Source organism: Oncorhynchus gorbuscha, unplaced genomic scaffold (assembly GCF_021184085.1).
Source record: "Oncorhynchus gorbuscha isolate QuinsamMale2020 ecotype Even-year unplaced genomic scaffold, OgorEven_v1.0 Un_scaffold_3833, whole genome shotgun sequence".
Taxonomy (NCBI): domain Eukaryota; kingdom Metazoa; phylum Chordata; class Actinopteri; order Salmoniformes; family Salmonidae; genus Oncorhynchus; species Oncorhynchus gorbuscha.
In genome coordinates, this window is record NW_025747988.1 from 7,201 (window position 1) to 20,345 (window position 13,145).

Consider the following 13,145-nt stretch of genomic DNA (forward strand, 5'->3'; position numbering starts at 1 on the left):
CTAAGGGGTTAAGACAAGTTGAAAAGGTAAATACTGTATCTCAGGGGTTAAGACAAGTAGAAAAGGTAAATACTGTATCTAAGGGGTTAAGACAAGTAGAAAAGGTAAATACTGTATCTAAGGGGTTAAGACAAGTTGAAAAGGTAAATACTGTATCTAAGGGGTTAAGACAAGTTGAAAAGGTAAATACTGTATCTAAGGGGTTAAGACAAGTTGAAAAGGTAAATACTGTATCTAAGGGGTTAAGACAAGTAGAAAAGGTAAATACTGTATCTCAGGGGTTAAGACAAGTAGAAAAGGTAAATACTGTATCTAAATGTTTAATGTGTCATGTGTGTGTTTTCAGGGTGACACTGCCCCCGGAGCAGGTTACCAAGGTAACAGTGGGACGACTCCACTTCAGTGAGACCACAGCCAATAACATGAGGAAGAAAGGCAAACCGAACCCTGATCAGAGGTACTATAGGATACAGCAATACCAGTGTTCTATCGTCAATATAGTCACAGCTAAAGGGGCAGGTAGCCCAGTGGTTAGAGCGTTTGGACTAGTAACTGAAAGGTTGCAAGATTGAATCCACGAGCTGACAAGGTACAAATCTGTCTTTCTGCCCCTGAACAAGGCAAATATGAATTTGTTCTTAACTGACTTGTCTAAAAATAAAGATAAAACAATTGAATAATGTGATCGAATAATCCTCTTTTTGAACTTTCCAATGTTCTTTGAATCCCACATTGCCTTCTTTAAAGTGTGTTTACTTTACTTTTTGGCAGTGAAATACATTTCATGGAAAATACAAAGACACAAATGTGGATGAATTGTTTTGAATTGTTTTACTTCATAGGTACTTCATGTTGGTGGTAGCGTTGCAGGCCCAGGCCCAGACCCAGACCCACAGTCAGAGCTTCACGGTGGCCGCGCAGGTGTCCGAGAGGATCATCGTCAGGGTAACCTCTGTCAGTCTGGCCGTGTCTGTCTGACCGTCCTCTTCTGATCTATCTCAATAACCTCTGTCAGTCTGGCCGTGTCTGTCTGACCGTCCTCTTCTGATCTATCTCAATAACCTCTGTCAGTCTGGCCGTGTCTGTCCTCTTCTGATCTGTCTCAATAACCTGTCAGTCTGGCCGTGTCTGTCTGACCGTCCTCTTCTGATCTATCTCAATAACCTCTGTCAGTCTGGCCGTGTCTGTCTGACCGTCCTCTTCTGATCTATCTCAATAACCTCTGTCAGTCTGGCCGTGTCTGTCTGACCGTCCTCTTCTGATCTATCTCAATAACCTCTGTCAGTCTGGCCGTGTCTGTCTGACCGTCCTCTTCTAATCTACCTCAATAACCTCTGTCAGTCTGGCCGTGTCTGTCTGACCATCCTCTTCTAATCTACCTCAATAACCTCTGTCAGTCTGGCCGTGTCTGTCTGACCATCCTCTTCTAATCTACCTCAATAACCTCTGTCAGTCTGGCCGTGTCTGTCTGACCATCCTCTTCTAATCTACCTCAATAACCTCTGTCAGTCTGGCCGTGTCTGTCTGACCGTCCTCTTCTGATCTATCTCAATAACCTGTCAGTCTGGCCGTGTCTGTCCTCTTCTGATCTGTCTCAATAACCTCTGTCAGTCTGGCCGTGTCTGTCTGACCGTCCTCTTCTGATCTATCTCAATAACCTGTCAGTCTGGCCGTGTCTGTCCTCTTCTGATCTGTCTCAATAACCTCTGTCAGTCTGGCCGTGTCTGTCCTCTTCTGATCTGTCTCAATAACCTCTGTCAGTCTGGCCGTGTCTGTCTGACCGTCCTCTTCTGATCTATCTCAATAACCTGTCAGTCTGGCCGTGTCTGTCCTCTTCTGATCTGTCTCAATAACCTCTGTCAGTCTGGCCGTGTCTGTCCTCTTCTGATCTATCTCAATAACCTCTGTCAGTCTGGCTGTCTCTGTCCTCTTCTGATATACCTCAGTATTTACCTAGCAGGAAATAAACTGAAATTGTGCTCATGATTCCAAAATGAGAATTGTAGTTTCCTTACTGAATTGAAATGTAAAGAGACCCAACCCTGATACCCATCTGTCTACATCTGTTGTGGTCTACATTCATACAAACGCAGATCAGCTTGTTGAGGAAGCTACTCGGTGTGGTACTAACACTGCAAACGCAGATCAGCTTGTTGAGGAACCTACTCCGTGTGGTACTAACACTGCAAACGCAGATCAGCTTGTTGAGGAACCTACTCGGTGTAGTACTAACACTGCAAACGCAGATCAGCTTGTTGAGGAACCTACTCGGTGTGGTACTAACACTGCAAACGCAGATCAGCTTGTTGAGGAACCTACTTGGTGTGGTACTAACACTGCAAACGCAGATCAGCTTGTTGAGGAACCTACTCGGTGTAGTACTAACACTGCAAACGCAGATCAGCTTGTTGAGGAACCTACTCGGTGTAGTACTAACACTGCAAACGAAAGAGGAATCCAGGACCTGTAGTTACATATGTAACTCAAATCATCTTTCACATCTCAACTTTACACTTTCTCCGTCTAAATATCTCGGTGTTATCTGTCCCTCCCTCTCTGGGTTTCCAGGCGTCTAACCCGGGTCAGTTTGAGAGTGACAGTGAGGTGTTGTGGCAGCGTGGCCAGCTACCTGACTCAGTGTACCACCACGGCCGGGTCGGTATCAACACAGACCGACCAGACGAGGCCATGGTAATCCACGGTAACCTGAAGGTCATGGGGTCACTGGTACACCCGTCCGATATACGGGCTAAAGAGAACGTCCACGAGGTGAGGAGGATGTATGTGGTGTATGTTCTGCATGTGTTTGTGAAGTTGCGAAAATGCTCGATCACGATCCTAATATTCCCTGACTGAATTGGTTTATATTTGGGCTGTAGAATATTACAATAAATCACGTTATATTCCATCTTCTGTTCATTGTCCTGAAACCATACAGCCATCCAACTATAGCTATATGTTCTGTATGTTCTGTATGTTCTGTATGTTCTGTATGTTCTGTATGTTCTATATGTTCTGTATGTTATATATGTTCTATATGTTCTGTATGTTCTGTACGTTCTGTATGTTCTGTATGTTCTGTATGTTCTGTATGTTCTATATGTTCTGTATGTTCTGTATGTTCTGTATGTTCTGTATGTTCTGTACGTTCTGTATGTTCTGTATGTTCTGTATGTTCTGTATGTTCTATATGTTCTGTATGTTCTGTATGTTCTGTATGTTCTGTACGTTCTGTATGTTCTGTATGTTCTGTATGTTCTGTATGTTCTATATGTTCTGTATGTTCTGTATTTTCTGTATGTTCTGTATGTTCTATATGTTCTGTATGTTTTATATATTCTATATGTTCTGTAGGTTCTGTATGCTCTGTATGTAGCTCCACAGTAACATCCATACATTGTCATCCTCTCTCTCTCTGTGTGTGTGTGTGTGTGTGTGTGTGTGTGTGTGTGTGTGTGTGTGTGTGTGTGTGTGTGTGTGTGTGTGTGTGTGTGTGTGTGTGTGTGTGTGTGTGTGTGTGTGTGTGTGTGTGTGTGTGTGTGTGTGTGTGTGTGTGTGTGTGTGTGTGTGTGTGAATAGGTAAACACTACAGACAACCTGAAGCGGATCAGTCAGATGAGGCTGGTTCATTATCAGTACAAGCCTGAGTTTGCTTCCAGCATGGGCATCGACTCCAGCCCAGAGACTGGTAACCAAGACAACCAACAGCAATCAATAGACAACCAATAGCAATCAATACACAACCAATAGCAATCAATACACAACCAATAGCAATCAATACACAACCAATAGCAATCAATAGACAACCAATAACAATCAATACACAACCAATAGCAATCAATACACAACCAATAGCAATCAATACACAACCAATAGCAATCAATACACAACCAATAGCAATCAATACACAACCAATAGCAATCAATACACAACCAATAGCAATCAATAGACAACCAATAACAATCAATACACAACCAATAGCAATCAATACACAACCAATAGCAATCAATACACAACCAATAGCAATCAATACACAACCAATAGCAATCAATACACAACCAATAGCAATCAATACACAACCAATAACAATCAATAGACAACCAATAGCAATCAATAACAATCAATAGGCGGCAGGGTAGCCTAGTGGTTAGAGTGTTGGACTAGTAACCGGAAGGCTGCAAGTTCAAATCCCCGAGCTGACAAGGTACAAATCTGTCGTTCTGCCCCTGAACAACAGACTGTTCCCAGGCCGTCATTGAAAATAAGAATTTGTTCTTAACTGACTTGCCTAGTTAAATAAAGGTAAAATAAAATAGACAACCAATAACAATCAATAGACAACCAATAAGAATCAATACACAACCAATAGCAATCAATAGACAACCAATAACAATCAATAGATAACCAATAAGAATCAATACACAACTAATAACAATCAATAGACAACCAATAGCAATCAATAGACAACCAATAGCAATCAATACACAACCAATAGCAATCAATAGACAATCAATAGCACTGGAAATCTATTGCATTCCTATTGTATCTGTGATCTGTTATTTTGTGTATACATCCTCCCTGTAGATTGGATTTGTGTTGTGATGCACCATATTGTCTGTCTCTACCTCTATACAGCCTGCTCCCCCATATTGTCTGTCTCTACCTCTATACTTCCTGCTCCCCCATATTGTCTGTCTCTACCTCTATACAGCCTGCTCCCCCATATTGTCTGTCTCTACCTCTATACTTCCTGCTCCCCCATATTGTCTGTCTCTACCTCTATACAGCCTGCTCCCCCATATTGTCTCTCTCTATACACCCTGCTCCCCCATATTGTCTGTCTCTACCTCTATACATCCTGCTCCCCCATATTGTCTGTCTCTACCTCTATACACCCTGCTCCCCCATATTGTCTGTCTCTACCTCTATACAGCCTGCTCCCCCATATTGTCTGTCTCTACCTCTTTCCATCCTGCTCCCCCATATTGTCTGTCTCTACCTCTATACATCCTGCTCCCCCATATTGTCTGTCTCTACCTCTATACACCCTGCTCCCCCATATTGTCTGTCTCTACCTCTATACACCCTGCTCCCCCATATTGTCTGTCTCTACCTCTATACAGCCTGCTCCCCCATATTGTCTGTCTCTACCTCTATACAGCCTGCTCCCCCATATTGTCTGTCTCTACCTCTATACATCCTGCTCCACCATATTGTCTGTCTCTACCTCTATACAGCCTGCTCCCCCATATTGTCTGTCTCTACCTCTATACATCCTGCTCCACCATATTGTCTGTCTCTACCTCTATACAACCTGCTCCCCCATATTGTCTGTCTCTACCTCTATACATCCTGCTCCCCCATATTGTCTGTCTCTACCTCTATACATCCTGCTCCCCCATATTGTCTGTCTCTACCTATATACTTCCTGCTCCCCCATATTGTCTGTCTCTACCTCTATACATTCTGCTCCCCCATATTGTCTGTCTCTACCTCTATACATTCTGCTCCCCCATATTGTCTGTCTCTACCTATATACATCCTGCTTCCCCATATTGTCTGTCTCTATACATCCTGCTCCCCCATATTGTCTGTCTCTACCTATATACATCCTGCTTCCCCATATTGTCTGTCTCTATACATCCTGCTCCCCCATATTGTCTGTCTCTACCTATATACACCCTGCTCCCCCATATTGTCTGTCTCTATACATCCTGCTTCCCCATATTGTCTGTCTCTATACATCCTGCTTCCCCATGTTGTCTGTCTCTATACATCCTGCTTCCCCATGTTGTCTGTCTCTATACATCCTGCTTCCCCATATTGTCTGTCTCTATACATCCTGCTCCCCCATATTGTCTGTCTCTGCTCCCCCATATTGTCTGTCTCTACCTCTATACATCCTGCTCCCCCATATTGTCTGTCTCTACCTCTATACATTCTGCTCCCCCATATTGTCTGTCTCTACCTCTATACATTCTGCTCCCCCATATTGTCTGTCTCTACCTATATACATCCTGCTTCCCCATATTGTCTGTCTCTATACATCCTGCTCCCCCATATTGTCTGTCTCTACCTATATACATCCTGCTTCCCCATATTGTCTGTCTCTATACATCCTGCTCCCCCATATTGTCTGTCTCTACCTATATACACCCTGCTCCCCCATATTGTCTGTCTCTATACATCCTGCTTCCCCATATTGTCTGTCTCTATACATCCTGCTTCCCCATGTTGTCTGTCTCTATACATCCTGCTTCCCCATGTTGTCTGTCTCTATACATCCTGCTTCCCCATATTGTCTGTCTCTATACATCCTGCTCCCCCTTATTGTCTGTCTCTATACATCCTGCTTCCCCATATTGTCTGTCTCTATACATCCTGCTTCCCCATGTTGTCTGTCTCTATACATCCTGCTTCCCCATGTTGTCTGTCTCTATACATCCTGCTTCCCCATATTGTCTGTCTCTATACATCCTGCTTCCCCATGTTGTCTGTCTCTATACATCCTGCTTCCCCATGTTGTCTGTCTCTATACATCCTGCTTCCCCATATTGTCTGTCTCTATACATCCTGCTCCCCATATTGTCTGTCTCTATACATCCTGCTTCCCCATATTGTCTGTCTCTATACATCCTGCTTCCCCATGTTGTCTGTCTCTATACATCCTGCTCCCCCATATTGTCTGTCTCTATACATCCTGCTTCCCCATATTGTCTGTCTCTATACATCCTGCTCCCCCATATTGTCTGTCTCTATACATCCTGCTTCCCCATATTGTCTGTCTCTATACATCCTGCTTCCCCATGTTGTCTGTCTCTATACATCCTGCTTCCCCATATTGTCTGTCTCTATACATCCTGCTTCCCCATGTTGTCTGTCTCTATACATCCTGCTTCCCCATGTTGTCTGTCTCTATACATCCTGCTTCCCCATATTGTCTGTCTCTATACATCCTGCTCCCCCATATTGTCTGTCTCTATACATCCTGCTTCCCCATATTGTCTGTCTCTATACATCCTGCTCCCCCATATTGTCTGTCTCTATACATCCTGCTTCCCCATATTGTCTGTCTCTATACATCCTGCTTCCCCATATTGTCTGTCTCTATACATCCTGCTTCCCCATATTGTCTGTCTCTATACATCCTGCTTCCCCATATTGTCTGTCTCTATACATCCTGCTTCCCCATATTGTCTGTCTCTATACATCCTGCTTCCCCATATTGTCTGTCTCTACCTATATACACCCTGCTCCCCCATATTGTCTGTCTCTATACATCCTGCTCCCCCATATTGTCTGTCTCTATACATCCTGCTCCCCCATATTGTCTGTCTCTATACATCCTGCTTCCCCATATTGTCTGTCTCTATACATCCTGCTCCCCCATATTGTCTGTCTCTATACATCCTGCTCCCCCATATTGTCTGTCTCTATACATCCTGCTTCCCCATATTGTCTGTCTCTATACATCCTGCTTCCCCATATTGTCTGTCTCTATACATCCTGCTTCCCCATATTGTCTGTCTCTATACATCCTGCTTCCCCATATTGTCTGTCTCTATACATCCTGCTTCCCCATATTGTCTGTCTCTATACACCCTGCTCCCCCATATTGTCTGTCTCTATACATCCTGCTTCCCCATATTGTCTGTCTCTATACATCCTGCTCCCCCATATTGTCTGTCTCTATACATCCTGCTCCCCCATATTGTCTGTCTCTATACATCCTGCTTCCCCATGTTGTCTTCTGTTGTATCTTCTACGATCCCATGCTACAATGTCTCCAGGATCTTACAGTAAGGTGTTGTATTACCTAGGAGTGATAGGATTTACAGTAAGGTGTTGTATTATCTAGGAGTGATACGATTTACAGTAAGGTGTGATATTATCCAGGAGTGATAGGAGTTTAGTTTACAGTAAGGTGTTGTGTTATCCAGGAGTGATAGGAGTTTACAGTAAGGTGTTGTGCTATCCAGGAGTGATTGGAGTTTACAGTAAGGTGTTGTGTTATCCAGGAGTGATAGGAGTTTGCAGTAAGGTGTTGTGTTATCCAGGAGTGATTGGAGTTTACAGTAAGGTGTTGTGTTATCCAGGAGTGATAGGAGTTTACAGTAAGGTGTTGTGTTATCTAGGAGTGATAAGAGTTTAGTTTACAGTAAGGTGTTGTATTATCCAGGAGTGATAGGAGTTTACAGTAAGGTGTGATATTATCCAGAAGTGATAGGAGTTTAGTTTACAGTAAGGTGTTGTGTTATCCAGGAGTGATAGGAGTTTAGTTTACAGTAAGGTGTTGTGTTATCCAGGAGTGATAGGAGTTTAGTTTACAGTAAGGTGTTGTGTTATCCAGGAGTGATTGGAGTTTACAGTAAGGTGTTGTGTTATCCAGGAGTGATAGGAGTTTGCAGTAAGGTGTTGTGTTATCCAGGAGTGACTGGAGTTTACAGTAAGGTGTTGTGTTATCCAGGAGTGACTGGAGTTTACAGTAAGGTGTTGTGTTATCCAGGAGTGATAGGAGTTTACAGTAAGGTGTTGTGTTATCCAGGAGTGATAGGAGTTTACAGTAAGGTGTTGTGTTATCCAGGAGTGATAGGAGTTTACAGTAAGGTGTTGTGTTATCCAGGAGTGATAGGAGTTTACAGTAAGGTGTTGTGTTATCCAGGAGTGATAGGAGTTTACAGTAAGGTGTTGTGTTATCCAGGAGTGATAGGAGTTTACAGTAAGGTGTTGTGTTATCCAGGAGTGATAGGAGTTTACAGTAAGGTGTTGTGTTATCCAGGAGTGATAGGAGTTTACAGTAAGGTGTTGTGTTATCCAGGAGTGATAGGAGTTTACAGTAAGGTGTTGTGTTATCCAGGAGTGATAGGAGTTTACAGTAAGGTGTTGTGTTATCCAGGAGTGATAGGAGTTTACAGTAAGGTGTTGTGTTATCCAGGAGTGATAGGAGTTTACAGTAAGGTGTTGTGTTATCCAGGAGTGATAGGAGTTTACAGTAAGGTGTTGTGTTATCCAGGAGTGATAGGAGTTTACAGTAAGGTGTTGTGTTATCCAGGAGTGATAGGAGTTTACAGTAAGGTGTTGTGTTATCCAGGAGTGATAGGAGTTTACAGTAAGGTGTTGTGTTATCCAGGAGTGATAGGAGTTTACAGTAAGGTGTTGTGTTATCCAGGAGTGATTGCTCAGGACGTGCAGCAGATTCTGCCTGAAGCCGTGAAGGAGGGAGGAGACGTCATCTGTTCCAATGGAGAGACCATCCCTAAACTTCTGGTGGTCAACAAGGTAGCACACACACACACACACACACACACACACACACACACACACACACACACACACACACACACACACACACACACACACACACACACACACACACACACACACACACACACACACACACACACACAGCAACCAGGAATACTGTTTTCTACCTCCTTAGAAACTGGAAATCCTCCATCTGAGATGTCTAAGGAGCCGAGAACTCTGGAAAAGTTTCCGGAATTTGCAACAGACATTGACTTCTGTGCCTCCCTCTCTCCCCCTCTCTCTCTCTCTTACTCCCCCTCTCCCTGTGTCTTTCTCTCCCCTCTCCCTGCCTCCCCCTCTCTTCCTCTCTTCCTCCCTCCCTTTGCCCTCCACCCCTCTCTCCTGCCTCCTCTCCCTCTCTTTCCCTCCCTCCCTCACTCTCTCCCCTTCCCTCACCCTCCCTCCCTCACTGTCTCCCCCTCCCTCCCTCCCTCCCTCCCTCCCTCACTCACCCCCCTCCTCCCTCACCCAACCCTCCTCCCTCACCCCCCCTGTCTCTCCCCTCTCTCTCTCTGTCTCTCTCTAGGACCGTATCTTCATGGAGAACGTCGGTGCAGTGAAGGAGCTGTGTAAACTGACTGACAACCTGGAGACTCGTATAGATGAGCTGGAGCGCTGGAGCAGGAAGCTGGCCAAACTCCGCCGTCTGGACAGCATGAAGAGTACAGTCAGCGGAGGCACCACCAGGTAGGACACACCTTTACATGATTATACCTATTGGTACAATTCCATTGGTAATCAAGTGCTGGTCCAGTATTTTAAATTATTTGACATACCGAATGTATTTGGTGGGTGATGCTTTTCAAATCTTCCTGTCTCTGTCTCCAGCCAATCAGGGAGCCAGTTCAGCAGGACAGGAAGTGGTCCCCTGAAGAGGAAGACAGCGAAACCTGGAAATAAGGTAGATGTTTCCCTACACAAGAACACCAGTACAGAAGCCCTCCTCTCTCTCGCTCTCTCTCCCTACACCTGGAAAACCAGCATTTAAAATGTCAAACCTGTGTTTCGATGTCATTCCAGAGTGCGACTCCAGAGCAGGGCTGCATCAGTCACAGGTTCATGCAGGGAACCATTCTGGCTCTGGTCGTCGTCATGGCCTTCAGTGTCATCTCCATGTCCGTACTCTATGTGTTGACACTGCACCACAGAGGGGACGTCAGCGAGAAAGACGTGTACGTATGACCACCAGATACATCACCCATAACCCCGTAGCCCTGAAACATGACCGCATCCAGATACATCAACCATATCCCCGTAGCCCTGAAACATGACCACATCCAGACCTGTAGCCCTGAAACATGACCACATCCAGACCTGTAGCCCTGAAACATGACCACATCCAGATACATCACCCATATCCCCGTAGCCCTGAAACATGACCACATCCAGACCTGTAGCCCTGAAACATGACCACATCCAGATACATCACCCATATCCCCGTAGCCCTGAAACATGACCACATCCAGATACATCAACCATATCCCCGTAGCCCTGAAACATGACCACATCCAGACCTGTAGCCCTGAAACATGACCACATCCAGATGCATCACCCATATACCTGTAGCCCTGAAACATGACCACACAGGAGTCACCAGCCATGTCTCAGGGCTGCATGCACACTACATCCTACATCACACACAAACGAGTTTCACTGCTCTCTCCTTTGCGTTTCTCCTGTGTACTCTCTGCCTTCTGTAGCCATGTGAGTAATATCGCTATTCTTTTCCTTACGTCCTATGTAGCTATGTAGCTTCCTGCTCCCTGTATGTATCTTATGTCATCTGTAGCTATGTAGCTTCCTGCTCCCTGTATGTCTCTTATGTCCTCTGTAGCTATGTAGCTTCCTGCTCCCTGTATGTCTCTTATGTCATCTGTAGCTATGTAGCTTCCTGCTCCCTGTATGTATCTTATGTCCTCTGTAGCTATGAAGCTTCCTGCTCCCTGTATGTATCTTATGTCCTCTGTAGCTATGTAGCTATGTAGCTTCCTGCTCCCTGTATGTCTCTTATGTCCTCTGTAGCTATGTAGCTTCCTGCTCCCTGTATGTATCTTATGTCCTATGTAGCTATGTAGCTTCCTGCTCCCTGTATGTCTCTTATGTCATCTGTAGCTATGTAGCTTCCTGCTCCCTGTATGTATCTTATGTCCTATGTAGCTATGTAGCTTCCTGCTCCCTGTATGTCTCTTATGTCATCTGTAGCTATGTAGCTTCCTGCTCCCTGTATGTATCTTATGTCCTATGTAGCTATGTAGCTTCCTGCTCCCTGTATGTATCTTGGATGCTCCTCTTCACTGCTACGGTCACTTTCTTTCCACCACTCTGTCCACCGCTCTGTCCACCGCTCTGTCCACCACTCTGTCCACCGCTCTGTCCACCACTCTGTCCACCGCTCTGTCCACCACTCTGCTCTGTCCACCTCTCTGTCCACCTCTCTGTCCACCACTCTGTCCACCACTCTGTCCACCACTCTGTCCACCACTCTGTCCACCACTCTGTCCACCGCTCTGTCCACCACTCTGCTCTGTCCACCACTCTGTCCACCGCTCTGTCCACCACTCTGCTCTGTCCACCGCTCTGTCCACCGCTCTGTCCACCGCTCTGTCCACCACTCTGTCCACCACTCTGTCCACCGCTCTGTCCACCACTCTGTCCACCACTCTGCTCTGTCCACCACTCTGCTCTGTCCACCGCTCTGTCCACCACTCTGTCCACCGCTCTGTCCACCACTCTGTCCACCACTCTGCTCTGTCCACCACTCTGCTCTGTCCACCGCTCTGTCCACCACTCTGTCCACCGCTCTGTCCACCACTCTGTCCACCACTCTGTCCACCACTCTGCTCTGTCCACCACTCTGCTCTGTCCACCGCTCTGTCCACCACTCTGCTCTGTCCACCACTCTGTCCACCACTCTGTCCACCGCTCTGTCCACCACTCTGTCCACCGCTCTGTCCACCACTCTGTCCACCGCTCTGTCCACCACTCTGTCCACCACTCTGCTCTGTCCACCACTCTGCTCTGTCCACCACTCTGCTCTGTCCACCACTCTGTCCACCACTCTGCTCTGTCCACCACTCTGTCCACCACTCTGTCCACCGCTCTGTCCACCACTCTGCTCTGTCCACCACTCTGTCCACCACTCTGTCCACCACTCTGTCCACCACTCTGTCCACCACTCTGTCCACCGCTCTGTCCACCACTCTGCTCTGTCCACCACTCTGTCCACCACTCTGTCCACCGCTCTGTCCACCACTCTGCTCTGTCCACCACTCTGTCCACCACTCTGTCCACCGCTCTGTCCACCACTCTGTCCACCACTCTGCTCTGTCCACCACTCTGCTCTGTCCACCACTCTGCTCTGTCCACCACTCTGTCCACCGCTCTGTCCACCACTCTGTCCACCACTCTGCTCTGTCCACCGCTCTGTCCACCACTCTGCTCTGTCCACCACTCTGTCCACCACTCTGTCCACCACTCTGTCCACCACTCTGTCCACCACTCTGCTCTGTCCACCACTCTGTCCACCACTCTGTCCACCACTCTGTCCACCATTTACATTACATTTACATTTAAGTCATTTAGCAGACGCTCTTATCCAGAGCGACTTACAAATTGGTGCATTCACCTTATGACATCCAGTGGGACAGTCACTTAACAATAGTGCATCTAAAACTTAGGGGGTGGGGTGAGAGGGATTACTTAACCTATCCTAGGTATTCCTTAAAGAGGTGGGGTTTCAGGTGTCTCCGGAAGGTGGTGATTGACTCCGCTGTCCTGGCGTCGTGAGGAGTTTGTTCCACCATTGGGGGCCAGGGCAGCGAACAGTTTTGACTGGGCTG

General features: G+C 46.2%; 1 protein-coding gene across 2 annotated transcripts in view; it reads left to right on the forward strand.

The window, feature by feature from the left end:
- The first annotated feature begins 276 nt into the window (after positions 1-276).
- Positions 277-13,145, forward strand: part of LOC124028196 (myelin regulatory factor-like) — a 30,239-nt gene continuing 17,370 nt past the window's right edge. Inside the window, exons 1-8 of one of the 2 annotated variants that reach the window (XM_046340308.1) lie at positions 277-457; positions 843-954; positions 2,569-2,769; positions 3,580-3,688; positions 9,170-9,279; positions 9,833-9,993; positions 10,135-10,207; positions 10,327-10,478. In XM_046340308.1, the coding sequence (XP_046196264.1) occupies positions 324-457; positions 843-954; positions 2,569-2,769; positions 3,580-3,688; positions 9,170-9,279; positions 9,833-9,993; positions 10,135-10,207; positions 10,327-10,478 (1,052 nt within the window). In that variant the 5' untranslated portion in view covers positions 277-323. The remainder of the gene's footprint in view (positions 458-842; positions 955-2,568; positions 2,770-3,579; positions 3,689-9,169; positions 9,280-9,832; positions 9,994-10,134; positions 10,208-10,326; positions 10,479-13,145) is intronic. The other variant, XM_046340309.1, reaches the window with a different exon arrangement.